At 38.3% G+C, this 16,723-nt stretch overlaps 1 protein-coding gene across 1 annotated transcript in view; it reads right to left on the reverse strand.

Moving 5' to 3' along the window:
• Usp34 (ubiquitin specific peptidase 34) overlaps positions 1–16,723 on the reverse strand; it is a 239,249-nt gene that overhangs the window by 209,011 nt on the left and 13,515 nt on the right. The window contains exons 2-3 of the mRNA XM_008844481.3: positions 14,949–15,036; positions 1,118–1,538 (exon numbers count right to left, since the gene is read on the reverse strand). Coding sequence (XP_008842703.1) covers positions 1,118–1,538; positions 14,949–15,036 — 509 coding nt within the window. The remainder of the gene's footprint in view (positions 1–1,117; positions 1,539–14,948; positions 15,037–16,723) is intronic.

Raw genomic sequence — 16,723 nt, forward strand, 5'->3', positions numbered from 1 at the left:
GCATAATGAGTCATACAAAACTGGCAAAGGAATTCCCCAACCAAATCGTAGTGTGAGAATAAATTGTTGCACTGAGCAAAAAACATCACCATAAAACTCTTGAAATTCCTTCTTCCTAGAAAGAAATACCATTATCTTCACTAAAGTTACTTGAATCTTGGAAATGCTTATAAAAGTACTTGCAGAATTAAGCAGCTTGACTACAAAAGAAGACAGCTTTAAATTTTTACATGTAAAAATTTACATGTAAATTACAAAAAAAAAATTTGTTAAGCCTTCTTTCTTGATGAAGAAGTCTAGTCTGACACCTATGATTTTAAGAATGAAATAAAAAATTCTATGTGGTTCTTTTTCTTCAAACACTATTTTTACTTATTTTTTGGTAGTGCTGGGAACTGAACTTAGGACCTCATTTATGATAAGCAAGTACTCTACCACTGAGCCCACCCCAACCTTCATATTTTTAAAGTCATGATAAGCAGAGCACACAAAATGATTAAATCACTTAAAATTTAAATTTCTACAAATTCAATTATAAATATGTTAAGGAAATTTTCAACACAAATTGGCTGGTTTTTTTTGTTGTTGTTGAAGAGGGTCTCCCTAGTCCCAGCCTGCCTAGAAGTCACTATGTGGACCAGGCTGGACTCCATCTCACAGAGATCTGCCTGCTTCTGCCTCTGGAGGGCTGGGATTAAAGCTGCATGCCACCATGCCCAGTGTGCATGTGGAGTTTGGATTGTTATACAATGGCATGGAAAAAGCAAACAATTTTGGCAACACCAGTAATTTTTAGAAATTTTCTACCAGGCTGGTGGACATGATGGCACACACCTCAAATCCTGCCGCTCAGGCTGAGGCAAAGTGGATCAAACTTCAAGGCCAGCCTAGCATACACAGCAAGCTCAAGGCAAACCCGCTGGAACACATATTGAGACTATCTCAAAAAAAAAAAGGAGGAAAAGAAAAAGAAGGCAGGGAAGGAAAAGTATCCACAAAAAAGGAATGTTTCCATCAAAAATAGCTAGTTTCATAACCACAGGTGAGATACAGACTGGCAAGCTAACTAAGACTTGCTAATATAATCAAACAGTCAATGGTACCTACTTTTACATACCTCTATAGTAGGATGGGTATTATGCTTGTAAGCAGTATATAAGGGAAACTGAATTTGAAAAATTTTTGCTACACATAGTAAGAGTTTTTCCTTCTCATCTGTACTCCATAAACTAAAAGGATCAGAACTCTTTGAAGACTCCTCCTCAGTCAGAGTACAAATTCTTGTAGAGTTTGACTTTTTTTCTATTGATTTTTGTCTTTCTGTATTTCCTTCATTACACTCTCTATCTATATTCAGTGCTTCTTCCGCTTGATTACTCTCATCTTGCCACGTGGAATCTATGTTAATGGTAGTACAATGTTTACAAAGCTGGTCCCGGAGCACTTGAACTTGGGCAATCACTAAGTTAATAAGTGCACACACTACTTGATTAAAAATCTCCAAATGCTTATATTCCTTGAAGCAGCATAGACATTGCCTATAAGAGAAAATAAAATTCAATAAATAAATGCTTCCTAGAGAGTGAATAATTATACGTTTAAATAAGTAATATAAGAAATAAGCAGATACTAAATTACTTTTTATAATCTTCAGTTTTCTTCCTTTCTCCTGGGGTAGCACATATTAACTTTTAAGAGTAGCATCACATCAACAAATGAAATGTTAGCAAAAGTGATCATGTTACATTTAGAGCTATCCTCAGCTTTGTGTATGGATTTATCTATCCTTCTGCTTGAAAACTACTTGGAATGGGTACTCTGACCCTACCTGTCAGATCAAGGTGTTCAGAAGCACAAAACATGTATGTACATGTACACGTATATCACTCACTCTTCTCTACCAGTAAAAAAGCAAAACAAAAACACAAAGTATCAGGTAAATATTATACTCAAGTTCAGTTCTGTTAGACAAGTTCAATTAGTACCACAATGCCTAGCATACTATAGATAATTAAAAGGGTCTTGTGAATTAAGAAGTATTAATATAGAAGTATCTGCTTCTAATAATGTTAGTATCCAAACTGCTAATCAGCTATTACGTCTAACTTTTGCTGAACAGTATTAGCAAAGTCAAGTAAAATATCTCTACCATAATCCAGTTAGAACACCAATACTCTAGGTGATCATGTAGAAATAATTTCAATTTTCCAGGTATGGTAAACTTGGAAATACAGCCACAAATTCTTTGGTACACTTTTATTTTAAAAGTAAAGCCTAAGATGGACATAGTGGCACACACCTTTAATCCCAGCACTCAGAGGCAGAGGCAGGCAGATCTCTGTGAGACTGAGGCCATCTTGGTCAATATAGTAAGTTCTAGGCCAGCTGGGGCTTACAGGGAGACCTGTTGTAAAAAAAGGAAAGCATAACTTTCTTTCCCATGAATCTAGAGGGGACTCACTTCTAATGAATAGAATGTGGTTTTACCAGAAATAAAAGTATGTGGCATCCAAGACTAGGTCATAAAAGGAATCAGTACCATGATGTAATTAATAACATTCAAGCTGCCTGCAGAAATCTACATGAGAAATAACTAAGCCCTCCCAGTAACCAGGACCTAACTTGAGAGCAGATCTCCAAGTCCATGTAAACCTTCAGATGATTATAACTTGGCCAACACCTTGACCGAAACCTTGTAAGAAACCCAAATCAGAACCAGCTATACCATTCCAAATTCCTATCCCACTTTAACTTTTGAGGCTAATAGTATTCATTGCTGTTCTGATACTATTTTCAGTTAGGCATGGTGATACATGCCTATAATCCCAGTACTTGGGAGAATGAAGCAAAGAGATCTGAACTACATATGGAGATCATGTCTCAAAAACAAGAAATAAGGGCGGGTGAGATGACAAAGGTACTTCTAACCAAGCCTAACTGATATGCTCCCAAAAGTTGTCCTCTGTATATGCACATACAAATATACAAAAACAGTTAATGTAATAAAAAATTTAAAATGAAAATAAATATTGTTGATCCTATGGTAGTGGTACATGCCTGTAATCCCAACACTCCAGAGACAGAGGCAGGTGGAACTTTGTGGATTCCAGACAAGCCTGGCCTGCATAACAAGTCAAAAAGGGAAAAGGAAAGGGGAAGGGAAAGAAAGAGAAAGAGTGAATTAAGGGGCTGGAGAGCTGGTTCAGCAGTTAAGAGCGTTTGTTGCTCTTCCAGAAGACCTGGGTTTGGTTCCCAGCACCCCCCCCATGGTGGCTAACAACTGTCCATTAGCTTCAGTTCCATGGAATATGATGCCCTCTTCTGACCACTGAGGGCAATGCACACACAGGTGGACTTACATAGAAGTAGACAAAACAGTCATAGACATAAAATAAAAATAAATTTTAAAAAGAAAGAAAGCTGGGTGTGATGGCACAGGACTTTCCAACTTCAGCACTCAGGAGGCAAGGGCAAGTGGATCTTTGTGAGATCAAGACCAGCTTGTTCTACATAGCAACCTCCAGACCAGTCAGGGCAACATACTGATAGTCTGTATCAAAAAAAAAGGAAGGGAGGGAGGGAAGAAAGAAAGGAAAGGAAAGGAAAGGAAAGGAAAAGAAAAGAGAAAAGAAAGGAAAAGGGGCTAAAGATTCTCAGCCAAGAGCACATGCAGCTCTTCCAGAGGATCCAGGTTCAGTTTCCAGAAACCACATGGTGAGTAACAATTGCCTGAAACTCCAGTTCCAGGGATCCAATGCACTCTGCTGACCATTATGGGCACTGCATGCTCATGGTGCATTTACAAACATGCAGGCAAAACAATATATATTTTTAAAAAGAAAATGGAAATTAATACTTGATAATTGAACAGTAAACTCATTTCCAAGGATTAAAATAACGTGGAAAAAAGGAGTTAACAGGAGGGCTGGAGAGCTGGTTCAGAAATTCAAAGCATGTACTGTTCTGCAAGAGGACCTGAGTTTGATTCCCATTACCCACACTGGCCTTGTTACAGCAGCCTTTAACTCCAGCACTGCACTCAGGCGCACAGACAGACATAATAAAACTGGATGTGTGGACACAAACCCAAAATATGTTAAGTACTAGAAGAGCTGAGATTATAATATTGGGGATACACACACACACACACGCACGCACGCACACACACACACACGAGCACACACATTTTTATAACTATACACAGTATTATATAACTTCTACATCTTTCATTATACTCAACTCTAAGTCTATGTATCAGATTCTCAACATAGCATCTCCATATATCATATCCACAATGCAACAGGAAAAGGTGCTTCTAAATAAAAACACCACTTTCAAGCTAGATGTGGTGTACCACAGTTTTAATCCTAGCACTCGGGAAGCAGAGGCAGCTGGATCTTTGAGTTCAAAGCCTGCCTGGTCAACAGAGTTCCAGCCTAGCTACAAAGAGAAAACCTATCTCAAATAACCAAAAACAAAACAACAACAACAACAACAACAAAACCCATCACCTTCAGCTAAGCCCAATCTGATTCTAACAAAAATGTTTTTCCTTCTCTGATCTAAGACCCACTACAAATAGACAAAAGTGATAAAGAGACCTCTGTTCTCTGTAAGGTTAGAAATAATGAAATATGTGATGACAAGTATCAACTAATTTTAGATGATTTTTTAAAAGGGAGAAAAGAGGACTGGAGAAAATGCTCAACAATTAAGAGCACAGGCTACTCTTGCAGAGAAACTGGATTCAGTTCTCAGCACTCACATGGCAGCTAACAATGATCTGTAACTCTAGTTCCAGGAGATCCAACATCAGTGGAAAGTGCATGACATAGGTACACTCACATACATGCAGGCAAAACAGTCATACACATAAAATAAAAATCAATTTAAGGGCCGGACGTGGTGGCGCACGCCTTTAATCCCATCACTCCGGAGGCAGAGGCAGGGGGATCTCTGTGAGTTCAAGGCCAGCCTGGTCTGCATAGTGAGTTCCAGGACAGCTGGGGCTACAGGGAAACCCTGTCTCAAAAAGACCAAAAAATAAATAAATAAATTTAAAAAATGGCTTGAGCAGTTAAGAGCACTGGCTGCTCTTGCAGAAAACCCAGGTTCGATCCCCAGTAACCACATGTCAGCTAACAATCATTCACCACTCTAGTTCCAGGGGATCCAGTGCCCTCTTGTGACCTCTGTGGACAGTCAGGTGGGTGCGCTTACACAAATGCAGGCAATACACTCATACACGTAAAATACTTTAAAAAAAATTTTTTTTTAAGGAAGAAGTAATCAAGAGTGAAAATCATTAACTTAGAAAAGGCTACAAAGGTATATACCAACAAAAAGGAAAATCAAACATAAGGAACACTGGAAAGGCTGAGGACTTAAGAGCCCCAGATAGCCCTGAAAGTAAGGACAAAGAGTAGGGCAGAAAGGAGGACTCAAGGGGCCGGAGAGATGGCTCAACAGTTAAGAGCACTGTCTGCTTTTGCAAAGGGCTCAGGTTCAGTCCCCAGCACCCATACGGTGATTAACAACCACCTGTATGTTCTGTTCCAGGGGATCTGCTGCCCTTCTGGCCCCTGCAGGCATTGCACACATGGGTGCACTTATACAAGTAGGCAAAACACTCCATGTATAAAATAGAAATAAACTAATTTTAAAAAATTTAAAAGACTCAATTAAAGGTATCAAATACGCTTCCCTGGCCAACAAGGAATAAATATGTATCATAGACAAAGACTAAAGGTTTGATTTCTTAGAAAGTGTCAGTCCAAAAGATGAGATCATTCATCCTCTAAGAAAGTTTGCTCACCATTTTACTAACCATACATACAAAACACACCAACATTTAAGATAGTCCACCCACAGGGCCTGGAGAGATGGTTCAGTGGTTAGGAACACTGCATGCTCTTCCAGAGGACCTGGGTTTGATACCTAGCATCCACATGGCAGCTAATAACTACCTGTAACTCTAGTTCCAGGGGATTGGATACCATCTTCTGGCCTCCTCTAGCAATGCACAACATGGGTACACTAATAATACATGCAGGCAAAACATTCATACACATAAAACACAAATAAATATGTAAAAAAAAAATTTTTTTTTGTTCTTTTTGAAACAGGGTCTCCCTGTAGCTCCAGCTGGCCTGGAATTCACTTATGTAGACCAGGCTGGCCACCGCACCTGGCAGTAAAATTTTTTTGTTGTTTTTGTTTTTGAGACAGGGTTTCCCGACCCCAGCTGGTCTGGATTTGCTATGTAGACCAGGCTGGCCTTGAACTCACTGAGATCTGCCTGCGCATGTGCCAAAACACCCAGCACCGGCAGTAAAATTTTTTAAAAAGATATTCCACCCACAGAGAACTTCCAATTCATGTTGTACTGTACTGTTACCCTTCTTAATTAACTATGAAGGATGGGCAAGGATAATAAGGCTTTCAAAGAGAAAGAGGGGAAAACAAATAGAAAACTTGTATGACCAAAGGAAAATTAAAAACAAATAGTAACAGAATAAATAAATAAAAAGAAAGAATGGGGCTGGAGAGCTGGATGCTCTTTCAGAGGATCCAGATTTGTTTCCCAGTGCCCACATGGTGGTTAATATCCATCTATAACTCCAGTTGCGAGAGATTCAACACTCCCTTGTGGCCTCCAAGGGAAATGCACATACATGGTGTATTTACATCCATACAGGCAAAATAGTCATACACAAAAAATGAAAACAAATCAAAATATAAAATGCAAAAACTATATGGTTTAATTATATTTTATAACCATTAGCGAACATAACAGATGTAAGATTTTTCAAATAAAAATCGAATGTTATAAGTGGGACGTGGTGGCGCATGTCTTTAATCCCAGCACTTGGGAGGCAAAGACAGGTAGAACTCCGTGAGATAGAGGCCAGCCTGGTCTACGTAGCGAGTTTGAGGCCAGCTGGGACTACAGGGAGATCTTGTCTCAAAAAGACCCCCCCCCCAAAAAAAAAGGAATGTTATAAAAACATAACTGAAGGCCAGGCATGATGCCACAAGCCTTTAATCACAGCAGTAGGGAGGCAAGGGCAGGCAAATCTCTGCACTTTAGAGGCCAGCCTGATACACATATTGAGTCCCAGGCTAGCAGGGGCTACATGTTGAGACCCAGTCTCAAAAAACAAAACAAAAAACATAAATTGACATTACAAAATAGAACCCTTTGGAATTGGGCATGTAGCTCAATTATAGATTGCACAACTTTATATATATGGAGCCCTGGGTTCAACCCTAAGCACCATCTAAAATAAAGTTATTTAATGTGTATGCTTTTTAAATAAATACATCATTTATCTTTGAGTGTGTGTGTGTGTGTGTGTGTGTGTTTGAGACAGGGTCTTCCCTGTAGCCCCAGCTTTCCTGGAACTCACTATGTAGACCAGTCTGGCCTTGAACTCACAAAGTGCTGGGATTAAAGGCGTGCGCCACCATGCCCAGTAGATCATTTATCATTTTAAAATGATAGTCCCAGCACTCCGGAGGCAGAGGTAGGCGGATCTCTGTGAGTTCAAGGCCAGCCTGGTCTACACGGTGAATCCCAAGCCAGTTGGAGCTACAGGGAGTCCCTGTCTCAAAAAAAAAAAAAAATCTCCCAGAAAGCAGAATATAGATTGACACTGGACAGAAAAAGAAAAACAATCTAGACTAATAAGAAGTCTAGAAGACAGAAGAGAAAATGTGGCGGTAAATAGATAACACAAAAATTTTCAATGATTTTTTTTTGTCCATTTTTATTTCAACCATGAGAACTAATCAAAGATTAAAAAGCATAAAGATCAAAATTAAAGTGCAACTCAATGGAAATAGTTAAATGTGTGAAACTGTGCAAAAACAAAGTATCACAATATTACTACTAATTAGGAAAGGTAACAAATCTAGAAGTAAATTTAAATTTAAATTCAAAACAATTCTAACAAAATATAAACAAGAATTTAAGATTTCTCATAAATGGCCATATGCTAACCCAATCAATCATAAAACTTTTGGGGTTTTAAATAAAACATAGATATCAGTTACTAAGACTTAATTATAGAGTGATTTTCTGCTGAAAGTAATTATTCCACCCTCACAGGCACCATTCTAGTTTCCTGGCATCTGCCCTCATTCCCACATACATATGCATATATAAAAAGTAAGAGGCTAAGATTTGCAAATGAGAGAGAATACGTAGTATTTGTCTTTCAGAATTTCGGCAACCAATATAGCATTTTCTTCTGTACATTTTCCTGCAAACTGCATACTTTTCGGTGGCTGAATAAAATTCCATTGTACATATGTACTACATTTTCATTATCCATTTATCTACTGATGAGTATCTAGACTGATTCCAATTCCTTACTACTATGAATACAGAAGCAATAAACATAAATGAGCTAGTAATAGGATGCAGAGTCCTTTGGGTAGATGCCTAGGAGTGATATAGACAGATCGCAAAAAAGTTCTATTTTTGACTTACTAAACCTCCCTATTGATTCATAATGGCCATGCCAGTTTACACTCATACCACTATTTACACCCTTCTCCAGCATTTCTTGTGTTTGTTTTCTTGATGATAACCATTTTCAGAATGGAAAGGCCCACCAAAGCATATACCATCACACAACCTAAGAGAAAATACCCTAACAGAAAATGCTGGGCACCATGAAACACATGTAATTCTAGCATTGAGAAGACTGGGGAAGCAGATCTCAAGTTCAAAGTCAGCTCTAGGCCAACTAGGACTAGACAAACACTTGTTTCTAAAGAGGGGTAAAATGTTCAAGTATGGTGGATCACATCTATAATCCCAGAACAAGCTAAAGAGAATCAGGCGTTCAAAGTCATGAGATCCTGTCTTAAAAAACAAGCTAAGGGGCTGGAGAGATGGCTCAGAGGTTAAGAACACTGGCTGTTCTTGCAGAAGACTCAGGTTCGAATCCCAGCACCCACATGGCAGCTAACAACTGTCCATAACTCCAGTCCCAGGGGATCTGACAGCCTCTTCTGACCTCCACAGGCACTGCACGACATGGGTGTACTTACCTACATGCAGGCAATACACACATACACATAAAAGTAATAAATAAATAAATAAAATATAAAACAAGCTACTATAGTCTTCAGATAAACACAGGAACCTAGAAGACAACAAAATACCACTTCCACGATTCTGAGAGAAAACAACTATCCACTCAGATTTCTATATCCAACAAAGCATATGCAACGAAAGTGTATGCAGAATAGACATGCTAAGTCTAAAAATCATTTGTCTTGCAAATCATTTTTCTTAGAAGACTTACTAAAAAATAAGAACAAAATAGCCTTTAACCAAAAAACCAACAACTACAAAAAACACGATTCGGGAAACCCTGGATCCAATACAGGGGAAAAGCAAAATCTTAAGAATGAAATCTGAGGAAGGCCGTTTAGAAGCCCCTAAGAGTAAGCAATGCAAACAAACTGAAGGCTAAAGCCAAATGAAACTGATCAAAAATAAAAAGAACAGACAACCAATAAAAAGGCTTAGAGTTTGGTAGTTAGTGATCCATGCATAAAAAATTATTCAAATGCAGCACAAGTCAGTAGGGGAAACAGAGAATGTACAATATATGAAATGAACCACTTAACATTCTGGCACATCTCTGAACAATATTTTAATTTTTATAAGTACCCTAGGAATTAATAATAACTATATTGAAAGGATGTGAAGGATGAAAAAGTAAAATCCTTATATATCATCAAAGGTTGGTTACCAATTATACCTAAAATTGATTGAACAGCAGAACACTATAATCTCAGAATACAAAAGTTAGTATTAAAACCACCACCTAAAACAGTTGAAAATAGAAAAGGAGATTGAGATGGAGAAAGTATTACTATAAGCATCCTCTTATCAACAGCTCTTTCTGAGGGGGAGAGACTGTAGCCATCGATGACCTGGAACTCCTTATTTAGAGCAGGCTGGCTTTGAATCTTTGCTCTCAAGTGCTGGGATTAGAGGCCTGCACCAGTACACCCAGCTCAATTGACCTTTTTTTTTTTTTAATTTTTTTTATTTTATTTTATGTGTGTGTGTGTGTGTATATTGCCTGCATGTAGATAAGTGCACCCATGTCATGCAATGCCCTCGGAGGACAGAAGAGGCTGTCCTATCCGCTGGGACTGGAGTTACAGACAGTTGGTAGCTGGCATGTGGGTGCTGGGATTCGAACTCAGGTCTTCTGCAAGAACAATCAGTGTTCTTAACCACTGAGCCATCTCTCCAGCCCCTGACTTTTAAAATTTGTATAGATTATATGTATATATTCTCCAGAGTAACACATACCTTTCCTATTGCTTGACAACCCTACATTTTTCTCCATCCTACATTATTTCTAGTCTGACAAAGACTTTATTACCCAAGTGGAATGATAAGCTTCACATCTAAATGCTTACATTTAAAAACAAGCAATGAAGGGCCTGTAAAAGGCTTGGTGAGTAAAGGCACATTTTGTGCAAGACTGATGACCTGAGTTTAATTCCTGGAACCCACAGTGGAAGAAAATTCCCCAAAATTGTGTACTCAGAAACACATTATACATAAAACACATTAATAAAAATTTTCTCAAAATGTGCAACAATAAAGATTTATAAGTATATATGGGCTGGAGAGATGGCTCAGTGGTTAAGAGCACTGACTGCTCTTGTAAAGGACCCAGGTTCGAGTCCCAGCACCCACATGGCAGTTAACAACTGTCCCTCCATGAGCATTGCTCACAACACAGGTACACTTACATGCCTGCAGGCAATATACTCATACACATAAAATAAGATAAAAAATAAAATATAAAAAACATTTGCTGGGCACAGTTGTATATGCTTTTAATTTCAGCAAGGGCAGGTGAATCTCTGTGAGATGAAGGCAAGCCTGGTCTACATAGGAATTCTAGGCCAGCTGGGACTATAGAGAGACCCTGTCTCAAAAGCACAAAAGCAAAAAACAGTTAAGAGCAATTGCTGCTCTTGCAGAGGACCCCAGTGAAGGACCCAGCACCCACATGGTGCTTCATAGTACATAACTCCAGTTCTAGGGGATCCAATGCCCTCCTCTACATGTATGTAAATGCAGCATGTGCACACAGTCACTGTAGAGAGCAGAAGAGGACATTAGGTCCCCTGGAACTGGAATTATGGGAGGATGTATGCTCCATGTACGTTTCTTCTTTAAAAGATACTTTCTTTTTTATTTTATGTTTGTGTTTACCTGCTCCATGTGTGTGCACCATGTGTGTGCCGATGCCCTTGGAGGCCAGGAGACAAGATTATCAGGTCCCCTATTTACAGCATCTATGAAGATGCTGTAAATTGAACCCGCGTCCTCTACAAGAACAGCAAGTGCTCTTAACCACTGAGCCATTGTTCCAGCTCTGCTTTTTCTTAAAATTCATCTACTATTATTTTATAGGGTAGGAGGAGAATGTGCACATGACATGTGTATGTGGTCAGTACATAACACGGTATAGAGTGGGCACTCTTCCTCCACATCTACACAGGTTCCAGGAATTAAAACTCAAGTTGCAAAGACTTTTACCTGATCAGCCATCTCACTGGTCTAAAATCACATTTTTTATATTATTCACAATCTCGTATTAAGACACAGAAGTCTTTAATTATTGTATTAGAAGGACAGTATGACTTGGAGGTTTTCTTCTAAACTTTGATTATCTGTTTTTCTCAAAAGTCTTTTTAATGACTGTATTATTCATTAAATGTAAAGAAAAATAATGGAAATTTAAAAATGTTTAGAGTACAATGCATACTCTTGTCAACGCCACTTTTTTGGAAACGACCTCACATTGCAAACTAAGCTGGTCTCAAACTCCTAGCAATCCATCCCTGCTTCAGTCTTCCAAGTACAGAGATTACAGGTGTAAATCACCACACCCAGCTCAATATTAAAAAAATTATTTATTGCTGGGCGTGGTGGCGCATGCATTTAATCCCAGCACTTGGGAGGCAGAGGCAGGCAGATCTCTGTGAGTTTGAGGCCAGCCTGGTCTATATAGTGAGTTCCAGCGCAGCTGGGACAACGGGGAGGCCTTGTGGAGAAAAGCCCAAAAAAAAAAAAAAAATTTATATATATATATATAGTGTATCAATATTTTGCCTGCATGTATGTAAAGAAAGCGCCAAATCCCCTGGAACTGGAATTACCAATGACTGAAAGCTGTCATGTGGGTGTTGGAAACTGAAATGGCTCCTCTAGAAAAGGAACCAGTACTCTTAACCACTGAGCCATCTCTCCAGTCCCAAACACATTATTTCTTAAGGAAAGATTCTTCTTCACCTATCTAATCTGGCCAATATATTATAATGACAAATCTTGACCACTGATAATGACACTAGATTTAATAACTTTTTTGTGTGTTTTATGTGTGGTGCTGTGAACCAAACTCAAGGCCCTCACACACTCCAAACACACTGAACTTTATATGATAAGCCCCATTCTATTAATAACCTGTGAAAGCTAAATTATTTTTCTCCCAGGAAACAAATTAAGACATTTTGTAGGAAATGTCACTATTAGATTTAATAGTATACCAAGGTCCGTTTTTAGGCCTCAAGTTAAGAATCTTTTTTGGCTAGGCCTAGTGGTGCACGCCTTTAATCCCAGCACTGGAGGCAGAGGCAGGTGGATCTCTGTGAGTTCAAGGCCAGCCTGGAGCTACAGGGAGACTCTGTTTTGAAAAGATGGAAAAAAAACACACACACACACAAGGTTTCTTTTGCATGATCTGGAGATGCTTCAAGCAGTTAAGAGAATTTGCTACTCTTGCAGAGGGTCCAGATTCAGTTCACAGCACCCACATGGAGGCTCACAATTGTCTGTAATTCTAGTTCTAGGGGATCCAATACTCTCGTCTCCTGGCCTCCAAGGGCATCAGGTACACACATGGTGCACGTATTATTCAAGCAGGCAAACACAAACATAAAATAAAAAAGAAAGTATCTTTTTTTTTGGTCTTTTTGAGACAGGGTCTCTCTGTAGCCCTAGCTGTCCTGGAACTCACTATGTAAACCAGGCTGGCCTTGAACTCACAGAGATCCATCTGCCTCTGCCTCTGAGTGCTGGGATTAAAGGCATGCACCACCACGCCTGGCTAAGAAAGTGAAGAATCTCTTATCTGTTTAATAGCTATTTATCAACTACAAGAAGTACAATCTTAAACCAGGCAACAATATTTGCTAAAATCCTAGAAAATAACATGGGGATGGAGGAAGAATGGATAGATTGTTACTGTGATTCAATTAGATGCTTTATCTTTACCCCTGTTTTCTTCTCTCAGAATAAACGAGTATAAAATACTGGTTACTCAAAATTGTTAATATTTATTTCATATGTGAACAGAATCCTGAATGCTATACTTCATATTTTCCAGTTGGCTCCTTCAGGCACTAGCTTATATATCTAAACTTTAATTTGTATTTTAACTATGGCTCATGCCTTTAATCCCAGCATTCAGGAGGCAGAAGCAGGAAGAGTTCTGTGAGTTCTAGGCCAGCTGGGGCTACAGGGAGACTGTGTCTCAGAAGACAAAAATAAAAACAAACAAAAATGTTATAACTACAATAAATACGTAAGTTCTTTTTATCAGAAGTGAATATACAGATCAATAGTGGAATGCTTACCTACAGTACATGAGGGGCCTTGAGTTCAATAACCAGTAACACACACACACACACACACACACTCAAAATTTCTTATCAAAATAGTTTGTACTTTTTTCTTCACAACCTCATTAAGACAACAGTATCATTTTAATTCATAAATGCAGAAGTAGAGAGAAGTTAGCTAATTCATCATAATCACCCAGGACACAGGTGATGAAGCAGAACTTTAATTCATGTCCATCTGGCTCCCAGGCATCCTACAACAACTTTAGGAGGCATGAGTTAGAGCAGAGGTTCTCATCAGTTTTGGGGCAAATCCTGGTATTCTGATGAAGCCTGTGAATTACTGCCTGTAACTGTACATATGAAATTTTCCTTTATAATTTCATTTTTTTTTTCATTTTTTTCTTATATTTTTCAAAATTATTTTTTTAAATATTGTTATTTTATTTTTTATGTGTATGAGTGTATTGCCTGCATGCATGTGAATGCACCCATGTCATGCAATGCCATGTAGAAGAGGGCTTTGGATTCCCCTGGAACTGGAGTTAAGGACGGTTCGTAGCCGCCATGTGGGTGCTGGGAATCGAACCCGGGTCCTCTGCAAGAGCAGTCAGTGCTCTTAACCACTGAGCCATCTCTCCAGCCCTTTATAATTTTATTTTCATCCACAAACTCTACATTTTAAATGCATGTGCCACCACACCCGGCATGAAGATATTTTTTAAGAGATTAAGTTTGTTATAAGCCTTTAGCTATGCCATAAAAAATCTCTAATCTCTAAAACAGTTACTTTTCAAATTTTTAGTCACTTAAAGAATGAGGGAAAGGTAAAAGAAATCAATCTTTATTTTTATTTTTTATGTGTATAAGTGTTTTGCCTGCATATAAGTGCACCAGGTGCACACAATGCCCACAGAGGCCAAAAAAGTGTCAGTTCCTTGGAACTGGTATTATAGATGGTTATTAGCCTCCATGTGGTTGCTGGCAACTGAGCCCAGGTCTTCTGCAAGAATAGCAGGTGCTCTGAGCCATCTATCTAGCCCCCAATTTTTATGTCATTTTAAAAGCAACGCCATCATCAACCCCAGGATTAAGGTAAGATGAGTTAATATTGATATTTATCATTTAATGCCAAAAGCATAAAATAAAACATCCTAAAAGAAATCTGATAACACACCCTGTGTTATAAGTTATAACTGTGTGTTTGTTATAACAAACACTGATAATTTAAAATACAATTCATCAAGTTAGTCTTCAAAACAGTTAAAAATGCATACCTCTGAGTCCAGGAATTGATATAAGCAAATATTTTAAGAGTATGTTCCTTTCTGAGCTGCAGTCCATCACCACTTTCTATATCTGATACTGAAACAGAAGGGAAAAAATATGAATAAATGCTAAACCAATATTAAAGCCCACACTTCTGAAATAATGCTTAGATTAACAAATGTAAACATTTCAATTAATTCTTTTACTTTCACAGAAGAAATAAAGTCTACATTTTTAATCCCCAACTAATTTGAAGCTTCAGAAAGATCTTTAATAGACCTAATGAGGGGGAGGAAAAACATTTTGCCAATTATTCCAGCTATAGTTCTCAACTCCAAATCCACCCTTTGTTCTACACTTTCTGTAGGTAGAACTGGGACCCTTCAAGCTGCGTTTTTTTCATTTCCAGATGGCTTCCTGGAAGAATTTCCTCTGCTGCCTATGGAGCACTATTAGACGAAATACAGAAGAGAAAGAAGACTTGTTAGTTGGCTTTATCAGAAAGCAGTACTGATTCCAATCAGCAGCTTCTCTTAATATTTCAATAGCCAGTGTTACGCTGCATTCTGCAAAGTACCAACAGTAGCCAAGCAGCATCTTTTCCTTAATTCCTAGCTTCTTTCAGTACGTCTTTCCATGTGTTACTAGATCCTGGCAATTCTTTATGTCTTGTGTTTCTTCAGTTTTAAGACAAATCAACTGCTTATTGCAGTCTCTGGGCTTGCTCAGACAATATTACATAAACAAATGAGTGAGGTCCTATTACAGAAATAAGTAGCTGGCCAGATTTCATTCATTGGCCATAGTTTATTTACCAACTCCATTCAAGACAAAAAATAAAAAGGTAACAAGAGAGCCAGATGTGATCAAACATGCAATAGTTAATTCCAGCACTCAGGAGGCAAGATGGCAAATTCAAGACTAGTTTGGGATATACATCTTAAAAAAAAAAAAAAAAAAAAAACCTAAAAAGATGATGTAATAATTTATAACTGCTGAGCATTTTATGTGTTAGGTACTAGATGTATGATGGTGAATGAAATAGCAACAATTTCTACTTTTGGAACTTAGAATGACAAAAAATGATAAATGAATGGACCAGGTATGATAGAGAAGAAAGCCAAGGATGATCACTGTGTACAATATCCCAAGAAGACAGCTAGTTCAGAAAGGAGGAAGAGAATAAAGGTTCTAAGAAAGTTATAAGATGGAGGGATCAAACACATCGTTTACATTTGATTTAAATGGATAGCTGTGCTCTTTTATTTATTTATTTTTTAACTTTTAGGTCTTTTTGAGGCAGGATCTCCCTGTAGCCCCAGCTGGCCTAGAATGCACTATGTAGACCAGGCTGGCCTCAAACTCACAGAGATTTACCTGCCTCTGCCTCCCGAGTGCTGGAATTAAAGGCATGAGCCACCATGTCCGGCAGTTTTGCTCTTTTAAAGCAAAGACTTTTAAATACCTCAAGCAGCAGAATTCCAATAGATGGAGGCAGAAACTAAACACATACTTGTCTTACCAAGCACTAATTAAGTATTGAAAAAAACTATACACACTAAGGAATGTAATTACAGTATACTACCTGACTTAACAGTGAATAGTATTTATATTGTCTTAGATAAATATACAATATTGATTCAGAAAAAAATTAAAAGGTTGGGGCTGGACAGATGGCTCAGCGGTTAGGAACACTGGTTGTTTTTGCAGAAGACCAAGGTTTGAATCCCAGCACCCACATGGCAGCTAACAACTGTTCGTAACTCCAGTTCCAGGGGATCCG

Source organism: Nannospalax galili, unplaced genomic scaffold (genome assembly GCF_000622305.1).
Source record: "Nannospalax galili isolate Female #2095 unplaced genomic scaffold, S.galili_v1.0 scaffold682, whole genome shotgun sequence".
In the NCBI taxonomy this organism is placed as follows: domain Eukaryota; kingdom Metazoa; phylum Chordata; class Mammalia; order Rodentia; family Spalacidae; genus Nannospalax; species Nannospalax galili.